Genomic DNA, 26,800 nt, shown 5'->3' on the forward strand with positions numbered 1-26,800 from the left:
CTGAGCTGTTTGGCTTGGAGCAAGGGCTGGAGAGGGGGCTTTCTCCTGGACAGATGTGCAGTCAGAGGCCTTTGTTCCTTTGGTGAGCTCTTCACTGCGGCGGCAGACAGCGGTCATATCTTGGACACCAGCAACTTGGCTCTCACTGGTTGCCCCCCCTGGTTGCAGGCAACCAGGCCCTGGTTGGGTTGTACAAGAGGCAGCCACTGGATGTGTCCTTTTACGTCGATGTTTCTCTCTCTCTCTCTCTTACTCTCTCTCCCTCTCACTCTATCTGAACCAAAAATGGAAAAATGTCCTCGGATGAGGATAAAAAAAGAGAGAGAGAGAGCTCTGGCTGGTTTGGCTCAGCGTTGGACTGCAGACCGAAGGGTCGCAGATTTGATTCCCATTCAGGAAGGGCATGTACCTGGGTTGCAGGTTTGATCCCCAGCCCTGGTAGTGGTCATGTGGGAGGCAACCAATCGAAGTGTCTCTCTCACATCGATGTTTCTCTCTCTCTCCCTCCCTCCCTCTCTTCCACTCTGTCTAAAACTTGTGGGAAAGAGAGAGAGAGAGAGAAGAACGGAAGTATATGCTCAAAGGATGATGGACCCACAATACACACATTTTTTCCCCAGACATTGTTTTGTAACCCGAGGATACTTTTCCATTGGTTTTTTAGAGAGAGTGGAAAGGGGCGGGAAGAGAGGAGAGAGAGAGAGAAAAAAAAAAAATCAATGTGAAAGATGCGTCGATTGGTTGCCTCCTACATGTGCCTCGACTAGGGCTGGGGATTGAACCTGCAACCCAGGTACATGCCCTTGACTGGGAATTGAACCCAGGACCCTTTGGTGCAGGGGCCAACACTAACCACACCCCCCAGACTTAACAGTGATTCTTTCCACAGGTTTATAGGGACATTTCTTTTACTTTATATGTCCAAAATAAATTAGGTATCTTTTCTACAGTAATGCTTTGTAAGCATACACACAGAGACACTTTTTAGAAAGTTACTTATAGCAGCCTTGGCTGGGTGACTCAGTTGAAGTGTCCTCCTGTACACCAAAAGGTTGTGGGTTTGATTCCTAGTCAGGACACATACGTAGGTTTCGGGTTCAGTCCCCGGTTGGGGCATGTATGGGAGGCAGCCATTGTTTCTCTAATATATTGATATTTCTTTCTCTCTCTCTTTCCCTCATTCCTTCCTCTCTCTAACATCAATAGAAAAGGCATATCCTCACCCAGCTGGTGTGGCTCAGTGGATTGAGCGTCGTCCCATGGACTGAACAGTCCTGGTTCAATTCCCGGTCAGGACACGTGGCCAGGTTTCAGGTTCGATCCCCAGTTTTTTTCTCACATCGATGTTTCTTTCTCCCCCTTCCTCTCTCAAACAATCAATAAAAATTTTTTTTAAATAAAATAATAAAAATTTTAGAAAAAGACATACCCTCAAGGTGAGGGGGGAAAAAAATTACTCATAGCATAACACTAATTGTGATTTGGAATTGTGAGGTTTACTAAATTAGGCACTCAGTCTATAAACAGCACTTTTACCTCCATTCCACCTGCTGTGTTCCTCTTCTATTTTTTTTGAACCATGTCTATTTAGTATATTATAGAAATCTTTGGGAGGCAAAACTGATACTCATATTTATTCACTTCTCCCCATCCCATTTCTCTGTTCCTATTATGCATTGTACATAGCAAACTATCTGTAAATATTTATACTTCATTAGAGGTATATAAATAGTAATTATTTCATACAACAGTTGGAATTAATACTGTAATCTGTAGTACAATTACTCATTCCACATTCTTTCTTTTTCCTCTTCCCCGAAAATAACCATTGTAGCTATCAAAACAAAACCCAAAACAAATAAGAGCTCTATTTCCCATGTCCTCCAGTTACCAAGTACAAAACAGACTGAGTTGTGGTGACTCCTAGGCAGGAAAAAGATTCCTTTTTCTAGGATCAGAATTTTAGTTTCTAGCTTCTGAATTTGGGACCTGGACTATATTTCTTTTGTTTTACGTTTCCTTTTCATTAAAATAGATAAAACAGTTCCAAGCCTTTTTGTACCTTTGACTTTATCACATGTGGCACATGGACTGCCTGACTTAATAAATTTCTAAGGACAATCAAAACTTTACCATTGAGATGTTGATATTCATTACTTTGACTTACAAAGGTTTTGTATATAGCACTATGCTTTTAAAAGTAAGATGTTATTTAAAAACCTTAAAAGAATATTTAATTGTAAGTATTCTCAGCTAAATTAGATGAAGTTTCCAGTAAAGAAGGTAGATTGAAATGGTTACTCAAATCCTCCCACAGATAACAATTAGAAAATCTGGACAAAATATAACTAACTACTAAAAGCATCTAAAAACAGATAGATGCTGGAGGAGAATTGACTGCTAAAAAATTGTAATTGGAAGGAGAAAGACTTGAAAGTTTGTGGCTTTTTTTGCCATAAGATTTGCTCCATACTCCATGGTGGCTATAGTGGAAGGAAATGACAGTGGAAAATTGCAGCCTTATAGGTAAGAGGTAACAGAGAACAGAGGTCAAGGGTAGAACAGCTGGAAATTTAAGAGGGAAATCCTGGAAGCAAGAAAGTACTTGCCAAAAGGGTGAGGCCCAGCATCTGAGTAGATTCTGCCCATGCCCTGGTTGGTGTGGCTCAGTGGGTTGAAGTGTCACCCCGTACATCAAAAGGTGGCAGATTTGCCCTGGCCAGTTTGCTCAATGGTTAGAGCATCAGCCCATGGACTGAAGGGTCATGGGTTTGATTTCTGGTCAAGGGCATGTACTTAAGTTGCAGATTCAATTCCTAGCCCTGGTTGGGGTCATGCGGGAGGCAACCAATCTATGTGTCTCTCTCACATCGATGTTTCTCTGTCTCCCCATCCCTCCCTTTCATTCTATTTAAAAAAAAAAAAAAAATCAATGGAAAAATATCCTCCGGTGAGGATTAACAACAACAACAAAAAAGAATGCACTCCCTTTCAGTCTACTAGCAGTATGGAAAAAAAGAAAAAAAGGTGGCAGGTTTGATTCCCAGTCAGGACACATCCCAGGTTTCAGATTTGATTCCTGGTTGGGGCATGTGCCAGAGGCAGCCAATCGATCATGTTGCTCTCTTACATGGATGTTTCCCTCTCCCTCTCCCTCTCCCTCCCCCTCCCCCTCTCCCCCCCCTCCCCCCTCTCCCCTCTCTCCTCTCCCCTCTCCCTCCCTAAACAAACAGGCAGAGGCAAGAGAGATATCAGTCCTTGAAAGACAGACCTATACTATCTGAGAAGTATAAGTTTGATGCTTTTTTTTTTTAATTGAATGCATTTCTAAACTGAACAGTTCAGGCAATAGAAAGCTAAAGCCATATTGGCTTCAGAAGACAGACCCTGAGACTGGCAAAGCAGCTGGAAAATTAGAGGGAAATTACAAAAACACAAAAATTACAGGATGTGAACCATCAAATCTGAATAAGCTGTCCAAATCATTGGCTGTCTGCCAAACTACACAGGTGCAGGGAACACCCCAGTGAGCCAGGCTAAAAAAGAAGTAGCTATAAGCTATAAGAACTGAGCAGATTTATCAACTGTCGCATACCACAGGAGTGACGAATTTATAGTTTGCATCAAAGCAAGTTAACTGCCTACTAGAATAAAAACAATAATCTTCAGGACACAGCAGAATCCCCAGTTGCTACAGCATTTTATCTACAGTATCTAGTTTTCAACCTACAATTGCTAGACATAAAAAAAGTATAACTCATACTTAGGAAGAAAGGCAGTCAATAGAAACTGACTCTGATAGTCTAAGTGGGTACAGATGTTGGATTTTTCAGGCAAAAGCTTCAAAGCAGCTACATCTATATGATCAAAGAAGTATAAGCCCTGGCCTGTTTTGCTCAGTGGTCAGAGCATCAGCTTGCGGTCCTGAGAGACCTGGGTTCAGTTCCCGCTAAGGGTGCATACCTCGGTTGCAGTTTGTCCCTGGCCCTGGTTGGTTGTGCGGGTGGCAGCCACTCAATGTGTCCCTTTCATGTCGATATTTCTCTCTCTTTCTCTGTTCCTCTCTCTCCCTCCTACTCTACCTGAACAAAAAATGGAAAAATGACTTCGGGTGAGGATAAAAAAAAAAAAAAGAATTATAAGAAATATGATCAGAGAGCCCTGGCTGGTTTGGCTTAGTGGTTAGAGCGTTGGCCTGCGAACCAGAGAGTCCCAGGTTCGGGTCTCTCTAAGGGCATGTATCTCGGTTGCAGTTTGTACCCGGCCCTTCTTGGGGCCGTGTAGGTGGCAACCAGTCGATGTGTCTCTCTCACATTGATGTTTCTCTCTCTTCCCCCTCTCTCCCTCTGGCTTTGTCTGAAGATAAATGCAAAAAAAATGTCCACAGGTGAGGATATAAAACAAAACAACAACAAAAAAGAAATATGATCAGAGAATTAAAGAAGAAATAAGTGAATAGAAAAGTTGTAACAATGCAATAGAAACCATGAAAAAAATGAAAGTTTTAGGGCTAAAATAAAACAGTAACTGAAATAAAAACTCACTAGTTGTGCTCATTAGCAGTGCTGGAATAACAGACAAAATAATCTGAACTTGAAAACAGAACAATAGAAATTAAATTTTTTTTAAAAGATTGAAAAAAAGTGAACAAAGCCTCAGAGACTTGTAGGATAATATGAAGTAGTCCAATGTAGCTGTCATTGAAGTCCCAGAAAGAGAAGAAAAATAGGTAGAAAACAATATTTGAAGAAATGAATAGCCCAAACTCCCCAAATTTGGTAGAAAACATTAACTTACACATCCAGAAAGTTCAATGGATTCTAAGCTGACTAAACACAGAAAAGCACTACTGGAACATTACAGTTAAACTACTAGAACCAAAGATAAAAGAGAATCTTGAAATCAGAGAGAAATGACACATAACATGAAATGATCAATGTTATGCCTTGGCCAGTTTGGCTCAGCGGTTAGAGCGTCAGCCCACAATCCAGAGACACAGGTTAGGTTCCTGCTAAGGGCACGTACCTAGGTTGCAGTTTGTCCCCGCCCTGGTTGGGGTCATGTAGGTGGCAACCACTCGATGTGTCTCTCTCACATCGATGTTTCTCTTTCTCTCTTTCTTTTTTTTTTTTTTTCCAAATCTTTATTGTTGGATGTAAAATGTATTACAGATATTCCACATTTTTCCCCCATTGACCCCCTCCTCCCCACTCCCGCCCCCCCTCCCACCTTTTCCCACACTATTGTCTGTGTCCATTGGTTATGCATATAAGTTCTTTGGTTTATTTCTTCCCACCCCCCAACCCCTTTCCCTTTGAGGTTTGTCAGTCTAGCAATGAGTTTGTGCTTCTTAATCCCTTCACCTTTTTCACCCATTCCCCCAACCCCCTTCCCAACTGGCAACCAATAAAATGTTCTCTGTATCTATGAGAATGTTTCTGTTCTTCCTGTTCATTTTGTTTGTAGATTCCATTGTTGATAGATATGTATTCATTGCCATTTTGTTTGTTCATACATTTTATCTTTTTCTTCAAAAAGACCCTTCATCATTTCATATAATAACGGTTTGGTGGTGATGAACTCCTTTAACTTTTTCTTGTCTGGGAAAGTTTTTGTATGTCCATCGATTCTAAATGACAGCTTTGCAGGATAGAGTAATTTTGGTTGTAGGTTCTTGGTTTTCATCACTCTGAATATTTCTTGCCACTCCCTTCTGGCCTGCAAAGTTTCTTTTGAGAAATCAGCTGACAGCCTAATGGGTACTCCCTTGTAGGTAACTAGCTGCCTTTCTCTTGCTGCTTTTAATATTCTCTCTTTGTCTTGAACCTTTTGCATTTTGATGATGATGTGTCTTGGTGTGGGCCTCTTGGGGTTCATCTTGTTTGGGACTCTCTGTGCTTCCTGGACTTGTATGTCTGTTTCCTTCACCAAGTTAGGAAAGTTTTCTGCCATTATTGTTTCAAACAGGTTTTCAATTTCTTGTTCTCTCTCTTCTCCTTCGGGCACCCCCAAGATGCGAATGTTGGCACGCTTGAAGTTATCCCAGAGGCTCCTTACTCTATCCTCGTTTTTTTGGATTCTTTTTTCTTTTTGCTCTTCTGATTGGGGATTTTTTGCTTCCTTATATTCCAAATCGATGGTTTGCTCCTTGGATCTACATACTCTATTATTGAAGCTGTGTAAATTATTCTTTATTTCAGTTAATGCCTCCTTTAATTCTAACTGTGTATCCATGATTTCTAACTGGTCCTTTTTTATGCTCTTGATGCCCTCCCTAAGTTCACTGAGGTTCTCACTAAGTTCATTGAGCATCCTTATAAGCAGTATTTTGAACTCAGTATCTGTTAGGTTGCTTATCTCCCTTTCGCTTAGTTCTTTTATTGGGGTTTTGTTCTGTTCTTTCATTTGGGACCTGTTTCTTTGTCTCCTCATTTTGGCTGCCTCCCTGTGTTTGTTTCTGTGTATTACTTAATGAGAGGTATGGGGCTCGCTGAGACCCGGTGCTGCTCGTTTGAAAGAATTTAGGAAAAACCTGAAGCAGGATCCAAGACCGGCCAATCCTATGGTTAAGCAAGTGGCAACAGCTTGTTGAAGTTGTGTGGGGCGGGGCGGGGCCTCAGGGGGTCAGCAGGGCGGGGCTACCAGTGTGAGCCAGGTTGCTGGAGTCCCAGATATGGCTTCTGTCTGCTGCCCGCCCCCGGGAAGGGCTCACCAAAGGAACAAAGGCCTCTGACAGCACGTTTGTCCCCGAGGAAGCCCCCTCTCCAGCTCTCGCTCCAGTGCCAAACAGCTCAGTTCTTCCCTGTGTGTCTCTGGCGCCCCTCGAGCTGCCTCCCCTCCGAGCTTAGAGGGAGAGAGTCCGATAAGTCCGTGCGCGGGCCCTTTAGGGAGCTGCCTGGGGCTCCAGCCGCTTCAGCTTCCCTGAGCCTCAGTTTCTGCTGGTTTTTCCAGCCAGAAGTTATGGGGATTCTCTTCCTGGCACTGGAACCCTGAGCGGGGCACCTGGTGTGGGACGGGGACCCCTCAGTCCTCAGGAAGGACCTTCCCAGCTGCGGGATCCTCCTGATTTTTATCCACCACGCTTGGGTGTGGGACCAGCCTGTCTCGCCGCTGCGCGCTCCGCCGCCGCCGCGCCGTCACCCCCCCTCGCGCCGCCGCCCCTCCTACCGGTCTGGATGTAGCTGCTTTTTTTTTTTCCTTAGTTCCGTAGTTGTACGACTTCCATTCAGCTTGATTTCAGGTGGTTTTGAATGATGGTTGTTCTGTAGTTTAGTTGTAACTTTGATGTGGTTGTGGGAGGACGCGATACCGCGTTTACCTACGCCACCATCTTGACCGGAAGTCTCTCTCTTTCTCTCTTTCTCCCTCTCTCCCTCTTGCTCTATCTGAAGATGAATGCAAAAGTGTCCTCAGGTGAGGATTAAAAAATAAATAAAATAAAAATTGATCAGTGTTACAAATATATCTTATCAGAGACAGTGAAGGTCAGAAGACAATAGAACAATATTTTCAAATATTGAAAGAAAAGAAACTGTCAACGAAGAGTTCAATATCCAGAGAAACTATTTCAAAAATGAAGGATAAAGACATTTCCAGATAAACAAAAGCTGAGAAAATTCATCGCCAGCAGACTTACACTAAAAGAAATTTCTGAAAGAAAAGAAATGATACCTGCCCAGCCGTGTGGCTCAGTGGTTGAGCATCAACCCATGCACCAAGAGGTCACTGGTTCAATTCCTGGTCAGGTCATATGCCCAGATTGTGGGCCAAATCCCCAGTGGGGGGCATGCAGGAGGCGGCCAGTCAATGTTCTCTCTCATCGATGTTTCTGTCTCCCTCTCCCTAATATCAATAAAGAAAAAAAAATTTTTTTTAAATAAAAAGAGAAATGATACCAGATGGTAACTCAGATCTATGGGATGAGATGAAGATGAAGAGCATTTTTTAGTAAATAATGTGGGTAAATGTAAAAGACTGTATTTTTTCTTCTATAATTTCTTTTTTTTTTTTTAAATCCTCACCCGACGACATTTTTCCATTTTTTGTTCAGGTAGAGTGGGAGGGAGAGAGAGGAACAGAGAGAGAGAAACATCGATGTGAAAGGAACACATCGAGTGGCTGCCACCCGCACAACGACCAGGGCCGGGGACAAACTGCAACCGAGGTACGTGCCCTCAGCGGGAACCGAACCCAGGTCTCTCAGGACCGCAGGCCGACGCTCTAACCGCTGAGCCAAACCGGCCAGGGCTCTTCTATAATTTCTTTAATAAACATGACCACTGGCTGGTTTGATTCAGTGGTAGACCCTTGGCCTGCGGACCAAAGAGTCACAGGTTCAATTCTGGTCAAGGGCACGTACCTCAGTTGCCGTTCAGTCCCTGGCCCTAGTTGAAGTCATGCAGGAGGCAACCAATCAATGTGTCTCTCACATCAGTGTCTCCCCGCCCCTACTCTATCTGAAGATAACAATGGAAAAACGTATCTTCCAGGTTAGGATTAATAAAGAAACACATAACTTTAAAATAAATATTATAACACGGTTGCTGGGATTATAATGTATATGAAGATGTAGCACAATAACAGTAGCAATAAGATGGGGTAGGGTAAATGGAAACTTACTGTTGTAAAGTTCTTGTATCTTACCTGCTTATAAGAGACAAACTTTAGCCCTGGCCAGTTTGGTTCAGCGGATAGAGCGTCGGCCTGTGGACCAGAGAGTCCCGGGTTTGGCTCCTACTAAGGGCACATACCTTGGTTGCAGTTTGTCCTTGGCCCTGGTTGGGGTCCTGAGGGTGGCAACCAGTCGATGTGTCTCTCTCACATTGATGTTTCTCTCACTCTCTCCCTCCCGCTCTATCTGAAGATAAATGCAAAAAATGTCCTCGAATGATGATAAAAAAAGAGAGAGACAAACTTTATATACAAAGACATTTCAGTTGAGAGTAAAAGGATGGAAAAATATATATTATGTAAACAGTAAGCATAAGAAAGCTGAAGTAGCTGTTTTAATATCAAACAAAATAGACTTCAAGACAAGGAATAGTATTAAAAATGAAGAAGGGCATCAAGGAGATATAAAAATCTTCAGCCCATAATAACAGAGCTTCAAAATATTGCAGCAAAAACGGATGTAATTAAATGTAGACAAATCCACAATGATAATTGGATATTTAACATTCTCTTCTGGGTAACTTGGTTGAGAAACTAAACAAAAACTCTTTGGTCTGAGGGCCAACACTCAAGCCTCTGAGCCAACCGGCCAGGACAACAATTCCTAAGTTTTAAAACTCATGCTGTCCTGCTCCATCCCACCAGGGACATAAGTCTTCCCTTTGTTTAGGGTATCCTGCCTATTGTTACTTAGTAGCCACCTGTTATCAGATCAGCTGTCATCATATTGCAGTGCTTGTGTTTAAGTCGCCCTCATTTACTTAATAATGGTTCCAAAGTGCAAGAGTAGTGATGCTGGCAATATATTTGGAAGGGGGCAAATAATATTATTTTAGATAGAAGTAATCCCAAAAGGCAAAATAAAATGACACTTTTAATTTGGAGCCCTTAGAAAAGTTGACGTCAGAGACACAGAATGTGTCTATTAGGCAAATTTATAAACATATCCATTAAATCTGCCATTAGAGAATAACTTAAAAACCATACTAAAAATGATACAAGTTTTATTTCATATTAATACAAAAAATGATTGTGGTTCTTCCTTTGAGAATAGTCATTGGTAGAGTCTGATCTGATGTCCTTCTTATCCCTGTATCTCAATCCCACGCAACATTTATAATTACTTTGAGACGAGACTTATTTTATTTTCTTGCCTCTAACATTTCTGATCTAAAGCTAAATAACTTTTCAAATCATAGGTCTAAAATGTGTACTTCATGCATTGCGGTCCCAGTAAATGGACTTTAAAAATGCTCATTCTTATTCTGGCCTCCTCCTTTACAGGGTGGAAGGTCTTTGAATAGCTAGCTATGATGTGGAGAATATTCTTACTTGATGCCCTGTGGTTGGTTTCAAACAGTAAGATAATGCTAGTTCCTTGCTGTGAAGTTCTTTTTCAAGAATGTCTAAGGATTATCTTGTCCTGTTACCTGACCCTGAGAGCAGCTGTTTGTTTCTGGAAGCAAATGTGGGTCCTGCCTGGAGGGGTGTGATGGATCGGGAGATCAGAGGAAGATGGAATTATCTCTGGAAAAAAAGAAGCCAGCTGGTTATACAACACTTAAAAATGTATTATTTAAAGGTAAAATAGCAAGCTGTTTCAGCCCCCAACATGACCTACTTTTTAATGTTTAATTGTCTAAAGAAAGACATCTTGAGTCCAAATTACACAATTTTCTTGTTTGTTTAAACATTCTAAGAATCTGCCAAAGGCTGGATGTTTTGAGGTGGGAATAAAGGAAAGAAGCAAATAAGAACTGGAAGGGAGCTGAGGCAGCAGTTTGGTGTTTCCTTCCTGAACCCCCAGTTTTTGTGAAGCAGCAGGATCTGGACAGCTGTGATGACTCCATAATTGGACATGAGACCAGAGATCTTTGGTTCTAGCCTCTTGCTGTTTGTTACTGTGCTTCTTTTGAACTTTATGAAGTTAAGATTTCTTCCTTGTGTTATTCTATTTACCAGTCTAGTCTCTGGTTTGGCTCAGTGATTAGAGCGTTGGCCCCCCTCTACTGAAGGGTCTTGGGTTTGATATCCGGTCAGGGGCAAGTACCTGGGTTAGAGCATCGGCCCGCAGACCAAAGAGACCCGGGTTCGGTTTCCGCTAAGGGCATGTACCTCGGTTGCAGTTTGTCCCTGGCCCCGGTTGGGGTCGTGTGGGTGGTAACCACTCAATGTGTCTTTCTCACATCGATGTTTCTCTCACTTCCTCCTCTCCCTCCCACTCTATCTGAAGATAAATGCAAAAAAAAGTGTCCTCTGGTGAGGATAAAAAAAAAATTTTTTTTTAAAAATATAATGTTGGCTGATTCCATCCAGGTTTCCAATCACTTCTCATCCCTACATTCTCAGATAAAACTTAATTTCTCTCTTCCCCAGGGAACGCTGAGAACCACAAAGGATCTTAGATAAGACTCTTTGGTCCTGACATCTTAATAAGCAGCTGAATGCTAGAAAACATGAATGGAGACAAAGTTCCTTCTCTGTACTACTTTCCTCTTTTTGAAATCTTGTTCTCTATCCTCACCTTCATCTGCAATTGCTTATATTTCTGAGAAGAAAGGATACTTCAAGGCTTTTGGTTTTTTTTTAATACTCAGAACCCAGAAACATCTTTGAGCTTTCTTTTTCCCCATGCCCTGCATTCAGTTTATCAGCGAGTTCTATCAATTCTACCAGAATGTTCCTGAATTCCACCCTTCTGTCCACCTCCACTGCTACTGCTACTGCCTCAGCTCAAACCTTCTTCCTGTCTTACTTGGACCCCTGCAATAACCTCCAGACAGGTCTTCCTATTTCTACCCTCTTCTTTCTGTGGTCCATTATTCACATAGCAGTAGAGTAAGCTTGCACAAATAATTTTATATCATCCACTTATTTATAATTCTTCATTGGCTTCTCATCAAAACATAAGGTCTTTACTACATAGTTCAGCCTCCATTTGCCTTTCTAACCTTTCATCTATTATTGCTCTCCCATTCACCCCATTCACTGGGCTGTAGACACACTTGCCTCCTTTATTTTCTTCACACACCCCAAACCTCATTTTATGCTTCCTTCTCATGCTCTTTACAGGTTTCCCTATATGTACTTCCTGAAACAATTTGTAGCTTATTTTTCTTGGTTTTGAATTTGATATAGTGTCATACTCTATGTAGTCTTCTACAACTTTGTTTTCACTCAGTGTTGTGTTTTGAGATAATTACATGTTGAAGTCATTTTCACTGCGGGATAGCACTTGAGTGTATTAATATGCCAGATTTTTGTCTGCTCTTCTGACAGTGTACATTGGGGTTCTGATGGGCGTAACACAAATATTACCTAATTTACTGAGAGCTTACTGTGGGGCAGGCACTGTTCTCAGTGCTTTTATACATATGAATCCTCACAACAACGCTCTGAGTTGGAATTACAATCCTTATTTTACAGATGAGGAAACAGAGGCATAGGAAGATGAAGTAGCTTACCCACGTTCACACAGCTAACGAAGGCTATGGACGCTTTTGTGTGTGTCTCCTGGTTCATAGGGCAAGCGTTTTTCCAGAAGTGAAATGGTTGAATCCTGGATTTCACACATGTTCAGCTTCACAGCATGGTGCCTAACAGTTTCCTAAGTGCTCAAGTTCCAGCTGATACACCCACTAGCAGCATATGAGTTCCCGCTGCACCACTTACTCACCCACGCTTAGTTTTGCCAATTTTGTGGGTGTAAAATGATATTTTGATTTCAATTTGCATTTTCCTGGTTCCTAATGAGGTTGAGCATATTTTTGTATATTTATTAGCCATTAGTGTTTCTTCTTCTGGAAACATGAAACGTCTGTTCATGTCTTTTACCTACTTTTCTATTGATTTGCCAGTCTTTTTTCTTATTGAATTATTGAAGTTCTTTGTATTCTAGACCCTTTGTCAGTATTATGAGTTTCAAATATCTTTTCTAAGTTCGTGATTTGTGTGTTATTTTTTTAATCCTCACCTGAGGACATTTTTGCATTTCTCTTCAGACAGAGCAGAAGGGAGAGAAGGGAGAAGAGAGAGAAAGAAACATCGATGTGAGAGAGACACATAGAGTGGTTTCCACCTGCACAACCCCAACCGAGGCCTGGGACAAACTGCAACCGAAGTACATGCCCTTAGCGGGAACTGAACCTGGGACTCTCTGGTCCACGGGCCAACACTCTAACCGCTGAGCCAAACCAGCCAGGACTGTGTATTAACTCTATGGTGTCTCCTGATGAACAAAAATTCCTAATTTTAATATAATTAAATTTCTTAGTGTTTTCAGTGTCTTATTTTAAAAACCTATTCTTACCTCAGAGTCAGAAAGATATTTCCCATATTTCTCTTATAATTTTGCCTTTCACAATTAAGTATTTAATCTACCTAGATTAGCCCTGGCCAGTTTAGCTCAGCAGTTAGAGTGTTGGGCCCCAGACCGGACCAGTTCCTGCTAAGGGCATAGTTTGTCCCTAGCCCCAGTTGGGGTTGTGTGGGTGGCAACCACTCAATGCGTCCCTCTCACATCGATGTTTCTCTCTCTGTTTTCCTCCCTCTCTCCCTCCCACTCTATCTGACGATAAATGCAAAAATGTCCTCGGGTAAGGATAAAAGATAAATAAAATACCTAAATTATATCTAGTGTGAGGTAAGATCTAAATTTATTATTTTTATCATGTCATAGCTTATTCTTTTCCTAGTTATTGTTTAATACTGCTCTTATATCAAGTTTCTGTATAATTGTGGGATTGTTTCTAGGTGCTCTGGTCTGTTCTGTCGATCTCTTTTTCTGTTCCTTTAATACCATGCATATTGGTTTTGGCTTGAGATAAATGGGCCTCCAGGAAGTTGATAGAATAATGTACTTTTTTGACATTTCTCAAGTACAAAAGTTAAATAAAAGGGGTGGATGCTCGCTTACTGAAAGAAGACACAGTTTGGACTGAGAAGGGCATTCTGACATTCTTACTTTAGATAAAGTAGTATTTCCCTAACAGATTGTCAGTCACTTTTCTCATAAGTTCCTTATGTTTGACTGCATCTTCTTTCTCTACGTTTTTCTAGGCTGTTCAGCTTGACCCTGAAGAAGCTCGTCATGTTAAAAGAAATGGACAAAGATCTTAATTCAGTGGTCATTGCTGTAAAGCTACAGGTAAGTTAAACAGGATTGTTCAGGGTTCAAGGAAGCTGGATAACTTTTGCCCACTGTTGGGACTTCAGAAATACTGATAGGGACCATTTCTCTCTCATTTCACTCAGCAAGGCAAGTGCAACAGGGAAAGACAGTTGAGCTCGTGAGACCTCCCCAGTCCAATGCTGTCTCTTAGTTAAAGCACTCAATTTATTTAAACCTCAGTTTATCTGAAGAATAAAAATGGCTCTTTCCACTCTGCCTGTCCAACAGGATTAATGTGAAGGTCAAGTGATACAGATGCTAAAGTGCTTGGTAAACCATTCAGAAACTACTAGGGTGGCTCATGTCAGTTTCAGCCTTATTCCCAGGATTTATAGGCCAAGCAGATGCATGGGTTGGGTTTTCTTTGGAGGTTTTCTATAGGGTAGAAGAAATTTATAGATTATTATTTCAGAATTGGAAATTAAAATTTTACTGGGATATTTTATATTCTGGGTAATTCTCACATTTGACTCCTTATACTTGACTCAGTATCTTCAAAGGACCCAAAATATTTTACCTCTCTTCATATGCTAAGCATTTCTGAATTTCAGGAAAAAAGGGAGAAACTGAACTACCAAGAAGTTAAGGATTTTATCTGTTGCCAGCTAATTACTGAGTGGCAGAAGTGGGACTGGAAACTAAAGAGCAGATAATTTGTGTGGTCATCAAACACCATTACCAAACCTTCCTTAACCGATAAGTCCTATCTAATGAGACTCCCTAGAGTTTACCGGAGATTCTGAAGTACCTCTGGAGTCATCAAATAGTTACTGAATTCTTCAGGTGAAGAATGGTATATTTATTGAATTCTTATTCATTGAAAAATAGTGAACGATATGGTAACTCTCTACTAACCAGAATATTTTATTAGCTAGATCAGCTATTACGCAGCAATTTATTGTACTAACATTGGCTTCATTAATATCCACATCTAGCCCTGGCCTGTATGGCTCAGTAGTTAGAGCATCAGCCCGTGGACCAAAGGGTTGTGCTGATTCGATTCCTGGTCAAGGGCACATACCTGGGTTGCAGGTTTGATCCCGGCCCTGGTTGGGGTGTGTGCAGGAGGCTACCAATCAATGTCTCTCTCTCACATTGACATTTCTGTCTCTCTCTTTCTCTCCTCCCTCCTTTCTACTCTCTCTAAAAATCAATGGAAAAAATATCCTCAAGTGAGGATTAAAAAAAAATCTAGCCCTGGTTGGTTTGGCTTAGCGGTTAGTGTGTCAGCCCGCGGCCCAGAGTCTCGGGTTCAGTTCCTGCTAAGGGCACATACCTTGGTTGCAGTTTGCCCCCAGCCCTGGTTGGGGTCGTGTGTGTGGCAACCCATCAATGTGTCTCTCTCACATCGATGTTTCTCTCTTTCACTTCCTCCTTCTCTTTCTCCCACTCTATCTGAAGGTGAATGCAAAAAAAGTGTCCTCTGGTGAGGATAAAAAAAAAAAATCCAGATCTATAACACTCATAGTATGTGAACCATATACCGAGGTCCTCAGCTCTGTTTCTGAGATAAAATGATCTTATTAGTCCTCGAAACTTAAAACATTTTGATTACTACTTATGAATTCCTGTGTGTCCCACCATATACTCTAACTCCCTGTTCATCATTGTGCATAATTCTTACCAGTTCTGTGAGACGTCCCCAGACACTACAGGTTGAAACAGCAAGTCTGGAACAATTATGTGCAAGTGGGAACTTGCAGTATCTTTCCCTCCTTTCCTGATTTTGCACCCATTTTTAGGTCACAGACAGTGTCCCAGTTGGGAATGTAGCTTGTTTTCTTTACTTAAAGCTATTGCTTTCTAGTACAAACACTGTTGGTATGATTTTGAAAGTTCCCTGCTGCTCTTGCCATCCCTGCAGTTAAATGCCTTTGCCAAAAGAAATAATTAATTTTATTTTCTGATTAAATATTTAACAATCTATAAAATTTTAAGTTATACCAAAAAACTACAAATAACCTGAATTTTTTATTGCTTTATTTCCAAGCAGATGAAAGTAATTACAGATGTTATCACATTCATTTATCTAGTCAGTTTTTCATTTCTTCATTCATTTAATATTTATTAAGTACCTATTATATGCGTTGTTTGAGGCACAGGGAATATAGCAGTAGGCAAAACAGACCAAAATCCCAGTCTTTAAGGTCCTTTACATGCTGGTAGAGCAGCAGTTCTCAAAATGAGGTCTACAGACCCTGGGCTCCCTAAAATCCTTTCAAGAGAGACACGAGGTCAAAGCGATCTTCATGATAATGCTGTAGCATTATTTGCCCTTTCCACTGTGGTAACATTTGCACTGAAGTGGGCAGTAGTGGATAAAACAGCAGGTCCTCAGTGCACATCAAGGCATTTGTCTCAGATGTTACCAGTAGTTATCACGTTGTTTACCATCAGACTCAAAGGAAGAGAAAAAAGGCCAGTTTTGCTGAAGAATGGCCTTGAAGAAGTAGTAAAAATGGTTAATTTGTTATATCTCAACCCTGCAGTTCATGCCTTTTTAACATTCGGTGTGATGAAATGGGAAATATGCATGAAGCACTTCTGCATCATAACGAAGAACACTGTTGTCTCGGGGACAAGTACTTGTGTTGTGAATTAAAGGCACTGCTTTTCTCATGGAACACCGTTTTTACTTTGAAAGAAGGGCTTACAAACTGGTTATTCAGACTTGGGTATTTGGAAGATATTTTCTTGAAAATTTTCTTGAACTGTCACTTCGAGAGAACCAACTGAGAATACTTATGACCAATGATAAATAAAATTTGATCTTTCAAGTGAAAATCAGAATTTTGAAAAATTTGTCTCTGTCACTGTAAGCTTAATAGCTTCCCAATTCTTACAGACTTTTCTGAAGATACTGGTGGTTATAGTAACAATTGTGATTTAAAAAAAATATTGTATAGTAAAATGTGTAGCTTTTGAAAGATTTATTTAAGTCAGTGAACCATTATTTTCCAAATGACCAGTGCATGGAGTAACAGAATTATGCTGAGCCAAATATTCATTCAAAGATCAAAATAGACCAATAGATTGGATTTTGTTTGGAATAATTTTAAATTTACAGAAGACATGCCAAGTAGGACATTCCTGTATACCCCTCACCCAGCTTTTCCCAGTATTAGCATCTTTCTTAACCATGGTATATTTATCAAAACTAGGAAATTATCACTGGTACAACACTGTTAACAAGAATTAAAGAGTTTATTTGGATTTCCCAGTTTTTCCATTGTTGTCCTTTTTCTGTTAATTGGTGGGATTTTAATATAAAAACGTATAAAAAGCCTTATTGGTATGGTTTTGAATTCTACTTTGCAACTAGCCTTTAAGAGACTACCACTTATAGAGTTTTGGTGTAGTAACAGCCAAAAGGCTTTTAAAATGCTCTTCTTTTTTCTAACTCTTTATCTCTTTGAGTCTGGATTTTTTTCATATATTCAACCAAGACAATATTTTGCAGTAGATTGAACACAGAAAACGGGTATGAGAATTCAGCTGTCTTCTATTAAGCCAGACATTAAAGACATTTGCAGAAATGTAAAAGTATGCTATGTCTTTCATACATTGCTGTTGGAAATGTAATATGGTACAGTTTCCAGACTTCAGAAAACAGTCTGGCAGTTCCTCAAAAGATTAAACATAGTTACATATGACCTAGCAGTTTTACTCCTAAATATTACCCAAGAAAAATGAAAACGTCCACATATTACATACAGATGTTCTTGGCAGCATAAGAGCTAAAAAGTAGAAACAACCCAAGTTCATTAACTGATGAATGAATAAAATATGGTATATCCATACAATGGAATATCATTTGGCAAAAAAGAGCCCTGGCCGGTTTGGCTCAGCGGTTAGAGCATCGACCTGCGGTCCTGAGAGACCCGGGTTCAGTTCCCGCTAAGGGCGCGTACCTCGGTTGCAGTTTGTCCCCGACCCTGGTCGGTCGTGCGGGTGGCAGCCACTCGATGATTTTCTTTCACATCGATGTTTCTCTCTCTCTCTCTGTTCCTCTCTCTCCCTCCCACTCTACCTGAACAAAAAAATGGGAAAATGTCCTCGGGTGAGAATTAAAAAAAAAAAAGAAAGAAAAGAAAAGAATACAGTACATTCATGCTATAACATTGATGAAGTTTGAAAACATTCTGCTAAATGAAAGAAGCCAGTCACAAAAGACCACATATTATATGATTCCATTTATATGAAATGTACAGAACAGGCAAATCCAGTATCAGAAAGTAAATGACTGGTTGCCTGGGGTAGTGGTGGGGGTGGGGGCGATTAAATCAGTAGGGCGAGAGCTAAAGAATATAGGTTTTTGCCCGGGCCAGTTTGGTTCAGTGGTTAAAGCGTTGGCCCGCGCACCAGAGAGGCCTGGGTTCGGTTCTGGCTAGGGCCATGTACTTTGGTTGCAGCTCGTCCTCGGCCCTGGTCGGGGTTGTGTGGGTGACGACCAGTCGGCGTGTGTCTCTCACATCGATGTTTCTCTCTCTTCTTCCCTCTCTCCCTCCTACTCTATCTGAAGATAAATGCAAAAGATGTCTTTGGGCCCTGGCCAGTTTGACTCAGCGGTTAGAGCGTCTGCGTGTGGTCCAGAGAGACCCGGGTTCAGTTCCCGCTAAGGGCACATACCTTGGTTGCAGTTTGTCCCTGGCCCTGGTTGGGTGGTGTGGGAGGCAGCCACTCGATGTGTCCCTTTCACATCAATGTTTCTCTCTCTCTCTCTTTCTCCACCTCCCACTCTTTCTGAATAAAAAATGGAAAAATATCCTCTGGTGAGGATTGGGGAAAAAAAGATGTTCTTGGGTGAGGATAAAAAAAGTATAGGTTTTCGCCCGACTGGTGTGGCTCAGTGGTTGAGCATCAACCCATGCACCAAGAGGTCACTGGTTCGATTCCTAGTCTGGGCACCTGCCCAGGTTGTGTGCCAAATTTCTAGTGGGGGGCATGCGGAGGCAGCCAATTGATGTTTCTCTCTCTCTCTCTCTCTCTCTCTCTCTCTCCTGTCCTCTCTCTCTTAAAATCAATAAAGAAAAAAAAATTCTTTTTAAGAAGTATATAAAACACCAGTGGTACCCTGGCCAGATAGCTCAGTTGGTTAGAGCATCATCCCCATATACCAAGGTTGCAGGTTTGATCCCCAGTCAGGGCACATACAGGAATCAACCAGTTAATGCATAAATAAGTGGAACAACAAATCGATGTTTCTCTCTCAAATCTATAAAATAAAAACTTTTTTAAAAATCCTCACCTGAGGATAATTTTCTATTTATCTTCAGATAGAGTGGGAGGAAGGAAGAAAGGGGGAGAGCGAGAGAAACATCAATGTGAGAGGAACACATCGACTGGTTGCCTCCTGCATGACCCTAACCAGGGCTGGGGACGAACCACAACCGAAGTTTGTGCCCTTGACCGGAATTGAACCTGAGACTCATTGGTTCACTGGCCAATGCTATAACCACTGAGCGAAACCAGCCAGAGCTAAAATAAAAACATTTAAAAAATAAAAATAATACACCAGTGACTTAATTTTTACTACATTAATACTCATTAACAGGTATTTTTATGTGCTGTAAGTAATGCTATTGTAGTATTAGATATAAGTTGTTTTGCTTCTATACTGCAAACAAAGGTATGCTGTTATATAGATTTTACATAATATGTAAAGATACTAAGGATAGCCCTGGCCAGTTTGGCTCAACGGTTAGAGCATTGGACCGCAGAGGGTTCAATTCCCAGTCAAGGACATGCGTTGTGTTGCAGGTTCAATCCTGGGCCCCAGTCGGGGTTGTATGGAAGGCAACCAATAGATGTATCTCTCTCACATCAATGTTTCTCTCTCTTTCTCTCCCCTCTTCCTCCCTCCCTTCCACTCTATCTAAAAATCAATGGAAATATATCCTTGAGTGAGGATTAACAACAACAACAAGATACTAAAGATAATTTTGAAATTGGACCCAAGTTGGTGCCCCAGGTACCTGGAACAAGCAAATACTGGGACCCATGAAGGCCTTAGTCTTTGGAGAGGGTGGGAAATATGAGAGCAGTAACACACCATTCTTTAAAAGTGTGAGAACTACCCTGGCTTGTTTGGCTCAGTGGTAGAGTGTCCACCCACAGACAGAGAGTCACAGGTTCTATTCTGGTTGGGGGGCTTGTACCTCAGTTGTGGTTTTGTCCCTGACTCTGGCAGGGCCGTGTGGGGGGCAACTAATCGATGTCTCACATTGTGTTCCTCCCCCCGCCCCCTTCCTTCCTTCCCTTCCTCTTCTTCCAACTCTATCTGAAGATAAATGGAAAAATATCCTCAGGTGAGGTTTAAAAAAAAAAGTGCAAGAACTATCTACTGTAATCTCCATCCTGTTACCTTACCTGCACATGTGATCATTTTAATGGGTTTGCAATTCAGATAATGCATTTGGGATAGAAATGTTTACAGGTATTTATAGTACATATTTGGATAGTAACAGTTCAAATAATGAGGGCTACTGTTATTGGAAGTTGATATGTCCTATGGAGAAATAAGTAAATAATGTAAGAGAAAGAGGATGGAACATGTGTGGGGGGTGCATTATAAATTACAACTTATATGTGGTGCTCAGGGTAGGCCTCACTGAGAAGATGACATTTATACAAAGACTTCGAAGGCAGTAAGGAAAGGAGCCATGCAGGTATCTGGAGAAAGAGCATTCCAGGCAGAGGCAAAGCCAAGACAAGGCGCTTGCTAAATGTGTCTGGGATGCTTGTGCCTAGCATGTCTGGCAGAAAGGAGAGGAAGAAGAGGGAGCCCAGTGAGGCTGGAAAGGAGTGAGAGCAGTAGGATATGAGGTTGAACAGGGAGGGAGAGAGGATATGTGTAGATTATTGCAAAGTCTTTGGCTTTCATTCTGTGTGAATTGAAGGGTTTTGAACAGAAAAGTGATAGGACCACTGTGGCAATGTATGGAGAATAGACTGAAAGAGGAATCGGGAAGAACAGTTAATAGGCTATGACAGTGATTCTGGCAAGAGATGATGATGGCAGCAGAGTTTTGTGTGTGTTTGTTTGTTTTTTATCCTCACCCAAGGACATTTTTTCATATTTTGTTCAGATATAGTGGGAGGGAGAGAGAGAGAGAGAAAAAAAAAGCATCAATGTGAAAGAGACACATCGAGTGGTTGCCACCCACACAACTCAACCAGGGCCGGGGACCCAAACTGCAACTGAGGTACATGCCCTTAGTGGGAACTGAACCTGGGTCTTTCCAGACCGCAGGCCAATGCTCTAACTGCTAAGCCAAACCGGCAAGGGCGGCAGCAGAGTTTTGAATTAAGCAGCAGGTAGGATGGAAATGCCACTAAGTAAGATGGGGAAGACTATGGGTGAAACAGGTTTGGAGGAAAAGAGCCAAAATTCAGGTTATCATTTTATGTTTGAGATGCCTATTAAACATCTAGGAGGAGATGTTGAATGTATGAATTCATAGTTCAGGAGAGAGCTCGGGTAGAGAGAAGTCATTTGGAGAGTTATCAATATATTTAAAACCATAAGATTAGATGAGATCATCAGGAGTGGAGTGAATATAAAGAAGAGAACAGATCTGCCCAGCCAGTGTGGCTCAGCTGATTGAACCTTGTCCCATGGACTATGAGGTCCCAATTTGATTCCCAGTCCTGGCACATGCCTGGATTTCGGGCTCAATCCCTGGTGGGCAGGAGGCAGCCAATTGATGTTTCTTACAACAATGTTTCTATCTCTCTCTCCCTTCCTCTCTCTCTAAAAAAAATCGATGAAAACTTTTTTTTTTTTTTAAAGAAGAGAGCCCAGTTGGTGTGGCTCACTGGTTGAGCATTGACCGATGCACCAAGAGGTCACCAGTTCAGGTCCCAGTCAGGGCACATGCCCAGGTTGTAGGCCAAATCTCCAGTGGGGGGCATGCAGGAGGCAGCCCGTCAATGTTCTCTCTCATCCATGTTTCTCTCTCTACCCCTCCCTTCCTCTCTCTCTCAAATTAATAAAGAAGAAGTATTATTTATTTATTTATTTATTTTATTCCCACCTGAGGACATTTTTGCATTTATCTTCAGATAGAGCAGGAGGGAAAGAGGGGGGAAGAGAGAGAGAGAAACATTGACATGAGAGAGAGACATCGACTGGTTGCCACCCACACGACCCCAACCAGGGCTGTAACTGCTGTACGTGCCCTTAACGGGAACCAAACCTAGGACTCTGGTCCATGGGCCGACGCGCTTAACCGCTGAGCCAAACCGGCCAGGGCAAGAAAAAATTGTGTTGTTTTTTTTAAATAAAAAAAGAAAAGAACAGGTCTAAGTATTGAGGCTCCAGGCACTCCAATATTAAGAAGTCAGGGAGCCCTGGCCAATTTTGCCCAGCGGTGAGAGCATTGGCCTGCGGTCCAGAGACCCGGGTTTGGTTCCCGCTAAGGGCACGTACCTTGGTTGTAGTTTGTCCCCGGCCCTGGTTGGTCGTGCGGGTGGCAGCTACTCAGTGTGTCCCTTTCACGTTGATGTTTCTCTCTCTCTCTCTTCCTCTCTCTCCCTCCCACTTTGTCTGAACAAAAAATGGAAAAATGTCCTCGGGTGAGGATTAAAAAAAAAAAAAAAGAAGTCAGGGAGAAGAAGGACCTGAAACCAAGAAAGAGTAGCAAGAGGATAAGAAGAAATCCAGGCACATATGATGTTCTGGAAGCTAAATGAAGGAAGTGTTGCTGGATGTAGAGAGTGATCAACTCTATCAAAGCTTCAGGTAGGTTCAGGAAGATGAGAACAAGTAATCAGGTTCCTCCAAGTAGAAGTTAGCTGAGACCTTGTCAGTACAGTTTAGGTGGAGTGCTGGTATAGGAAGGCTGACTGGGATACATTTAAGTGGAAATGAGAAAAGACTTCAAAAGAGCAAAAATAGACAACTCTTGAGTTTACTATAAAAAGAAGGTGAGGTAGGGGTGGTAGCCAGCAGGACATGTGGGGACAAGAGAAGACTTTTCTTTTTTTAAGAGAGAAATAACAGCATGTTATTGCTGAGGGAAATGATCCAGAGTAAAGAAAGTTGATTATGTAGGCGTGGAAAGAATGGCTAGAACAGCCTTTAAGTAGGTTTCAAGAAGGGATGAGAGCCCTGGCCAGTTTGGCTCAGCGGTTAGAGCAGCCTGCGGTCCAGAGAGGCTCGGGTTCAGTTCCCGCTAAGGGCATGTACCTTGGTTGCAGTTTGTCCCCAGCCCTGGATGGGTCGTGCGCGTGGCAACCATTCGATGTGTCCCTTTCTCGTCGATGTTTCTCTCTCTCTCTTCCTCTCTCTCCATCCCACTCTATCTGAACAAAACATGGAAAAATGTCCTCTGGTGAGGATTTAAAAAAAAGAAGGGATGAGATCGCAAGTGGGGCAGTTGATAGGATTGATAGGACAGGAACAGGGGTTCATCTGTGTCCTGGGAGGGAGGAGAACGTGAGTACAAATGTCGTCAGGAAGTAAGTGAATGTGGCAGGAGTTGTGGGAATTCTTTTTCTAGTGTTTCAGTTTTCTCAGCAAAGTAGGAATCAAAGTTATCAGCTTAGAGTGAGGAGATGGGACAAGAGATGTGGGAGGTTTGAGGAAAACAGACAGGAAAGCATCATCTAGTAGAGTGGGAAAATGGAAGGACTTGGAGAATATAGTGTGATTGGCAGGCAGCATTGCAGGCCTACTTAAGATTCGGGGTCATAAATTTAAAGTCAGAACAGTTAGTCTGATTAAATAATTCTCTCCAGGCATGTTCAGCTGGTGCAGTTGGATTTAAACAGGATTGTAATTTACCAAATGAGTACATCAGAACAATAGTGGGCATGGGCAAGGACATGTTTATAAAGATTGATGATGGCATTTAAGCTAGGCAAGGAGGAAAGGAGGGACAACAAGGGCATGAGGAGGAGTGGAAGGATAGGAGGATCAATGGATTGTAGGCCCTGGTGGGTTTGAAGGATTATCGTTGTTGACAAACTAGAGAAAATGAGCTGAAAAAATAGGAAATACCCATTAGAGAGGGAGTGAGATTAGGTATTGGTTATAGTTATTGGTAATGATAAGGTCCTGAGTATGATCATGTGAGTGAGTGGCTAGGACAAGTGTGAGAACAAGATCATTGGAAGAGAACTGTGGGATTTAGAGGTCAGGATATTGGAAAGTTCATACATATATTGAAATCATAGAGTTAAGCTCTGGCTGGTTTGGCTCAGCAGTTGGAGCATCGGCCTGCAGACCAGAGAGTCCTGGGTTCAGTTCCCTCTAAGGGCATGTACCAACAAAAAAAGAAAGAAATCATAGAGTTATGACTGGAGTAGTGTTGGGGAGAGGAACAGTAAGTGAAAAGTCAAAATCAAGACATGAGCAGGAATGACTGGCAGTTCTGGATGACAGCAAGAGCAAGGAATAGAGGAGAATATAAACTTATGACATCAATTCAAAGGGGGAGATTTTAGGGAGGTGGAAGAGATAATATTCTATAGCTGGTGATGATGCACAAGAGGACACCTGTGCCACCTCCAAACCCAGGGGTGTGTGGGTTGTGGGAGAAGAGCAGCCACCAGGAAGAGCGCACCCAGGAAACAGGGTCTTCAGGGGAGATGAGGTTTCAGTTGTGGGGGCTGTCCTGTGTACTGTAGGATGGTCAGCAGCAACCCTGGCCTCTACCTGCTAGAAATGTCACACACACACTCACCACTTCTAACAACCAGAAATATTTCTAAATAATACCAAATGTCTTCTACCCCAGCAGAAATTATATAAACCACATTTTTTTGTTGTTTAATCCTCACCCGAGGACATTTTTTCATTTTTTATTCAGATAGAGTGGGAGGGAGGGAGAGAAAGAGAGAGAGAAACATCGATGTGAAAGGGACACGTCGGGTGGCTGCCACCCACCCGATCCAACCAGGGCCGGGGACAAACTGCAACTGAGGTACATGCCCTTAAGCGGAAACCGCACCCGGGTCTCTCTCAAGCGCAGGCTGACGCTCTAACCGCTGAGCCAAACCGGCCAGGGCTCCTCCATTATTATTTTTAATTGGTCTAATGTTATTCTTATTACAAAACATTGTGAAATATATTTAAGATATTATTTTTTCTGCATTAAACAAAATCTGCATTTTATTTTTTAAAAATTAGAAATGGATAAGAAACCTAAAAGTAAAAAATAAAATAAAAAATTTCTAAAGGGAAAAAAATAGAATATCTTCTATGATAGAGCAGAATAACAATGCATTAAATATAAAAAATAGTAAAGTTGACTAGATCAGAATTAAATACTTCATTAAAAGATTATTAAGAAAATGAATAGGCAGATATTTACAATACACATATCTGACAATAGTGTGTATAAATTTACAAACTTAATAGCAAGATGAGCAACCTGGACAAAGAAATTTGATCAAGTATGTGCTTCATAAATGGAGATTTAAAAATGACCAATAGCCCTGACCAGTGTGGCTCGGTTGGTTTGGTGTCATCCTGTGTACTAAAAGGTCGCTGGTTTGATTCCCGGTCAGGGCACATACTTGGGTTTTGGGCTTGATTCCTAGTAGGAAGCATGCAAGAGGCAGCCGATTAATATTCTACTGTCACATCGGTGTTTCTCTCTGTCCCTCTCCCTTCCTCTCTTTCTAAAAATCAACAAAAATATTTTTTAAATGACCAATAAACTAATGAAAAGGTGCTCAATATTAGTAGTGAGGGAAATGCAAATTACAATCACAGTGATATTCCACTGAACACACCCATCCGAATCCACGATTCAAGGACTGACCACACTTAGTGTTGGTGAAGATATGGGGCAACCAGAGCTCACGAACTGCTGCTGGGGAGTAAGATGACACCACACTTTGGAACTCAGATTGGCGGTTTCTCATAAAGTTAAACATACATCTGCCCTAAGACCTAGCAGTTTCTCTTATAGGCGTTTTCCCAAGAAAACGCAAAATACATGTCTCCACAGCCTTGTACAAGAATAGCAGCTTTATCCATAGTGGTCAAAAACTAGAAATGATTCAAATGTGAATGTTCAACAACAGGAGAAAGCATAAAAAATGTGGTACACATGTCCCTAGAATAGAATTTTACCTACCAATAAAAAGGAATGAACTATTGATACACATAACAAGCTGTTATCGACCTCAAATGCATTATGTTGGGTAGAAGAAGCCCTGCCAGAATATTTTATACTAATGGTTCCATTTCTGTGGAATTCTAGAACAGGCCAAGCTAATCTATGGTGAAGGAAATCAGAGCAGATACTGCCTCTGGGAGTGGTGCAAGATTAGGAAGGTTCAGAGGGTTTTCCTGGATCAATAGAAATGTTCTACATCTTGATACAGATGTGGGTTACACAGTGTATGTATCTATCCATTCACCAGTCTGTGCTCTGGAGACCTGGGCACTTCACTGTATTTAAATCAAACCTCAATTTAAAAAATTTATTGGCATTCCTCAGACTCTCCTGTGTATCTCTTTTTATAGTTTAGGAATAGTTTGGCCTTACTTTATGTGTGTGTGTATGTATGTATTTATTTTAGAGCTAAAAATACTAGTGTCTAGCCCAGTTGAAGTTGCAGCGGGGAGGGTGGTTAAAAGGAAAGCTTCCAATACATATAGAGTGCTCATACAACTCCACAAAAGGAAGACAAAGAACCCAATTAAAAAATGGGCAGAGGAACTAAATAGACACCTCTCCAAACAGGACATACAAATGGCTAAGAAACATATGAAGAAATGCTCATCATCACTAATCATCAGAGAGATGCAAATTAAAACAACAATGAGGTATCACCTCACACCTGTCAGAATGGCCGCCATCAACAAATCATCAAACAAGTGTTGGCGAGGGTGTGGAGAAAAGGGGACTCTAGTATACTGCTGGTGGGAATGCAGACTGGTGCAGCCACTATGGAAAACAATATGGTATTACCTCAAAAAATTAAAAATTGAACTTCCATTTG

General features: G+C 41.6%; 1 protein-coding gene across 3 annotated transcripts in view; it reads left to right on the forward strand.

Annotated features, from left to right (window-relative positions):
- PACS1 (phosphofurin acidic cluster sorting protein 1) overlaps window positions 1-26,800 on the forward strand; it is a 129,744-nt gene that overhangs the window by 67,262 nt on the left and 35,682 nt on the right. For 2 of the 3 annotated variants that reach the window (XM_036258116.1, XM_036258117.1), the window contains exon 2: window positions 13,729-13,816. In XM_036258116.1, the coding sequence (XP_036114009.1) occupies window positions 13,729-13,816 (88 nt within the window). Of the gene's footprint in view, window positions 1-10,063; window positions 10,253-13,728; window positions 13,817-26,800 lie in introns of those variants that run through there. The other variant, XM_036258118.1, reaches the window with a different exon arrangement.

The sequence above is a fragment of the Molossus molossus genome, unplaced genomic scaffold (assembly GCF_014108415.1).
Source record: "Molossus molossus isolate mMolMol1 unplaced genomic scaffold, mMolMol1.p scaffold_m16_p_13, whole genome shotgun sequence".
Classification (NCBI taxonomy): domain Eukaryota; kingdom Metazoa; phylum Chordata; class Mammalia; order Chiroptera; family Molossidae; genus Molossus; species Molossus molossus.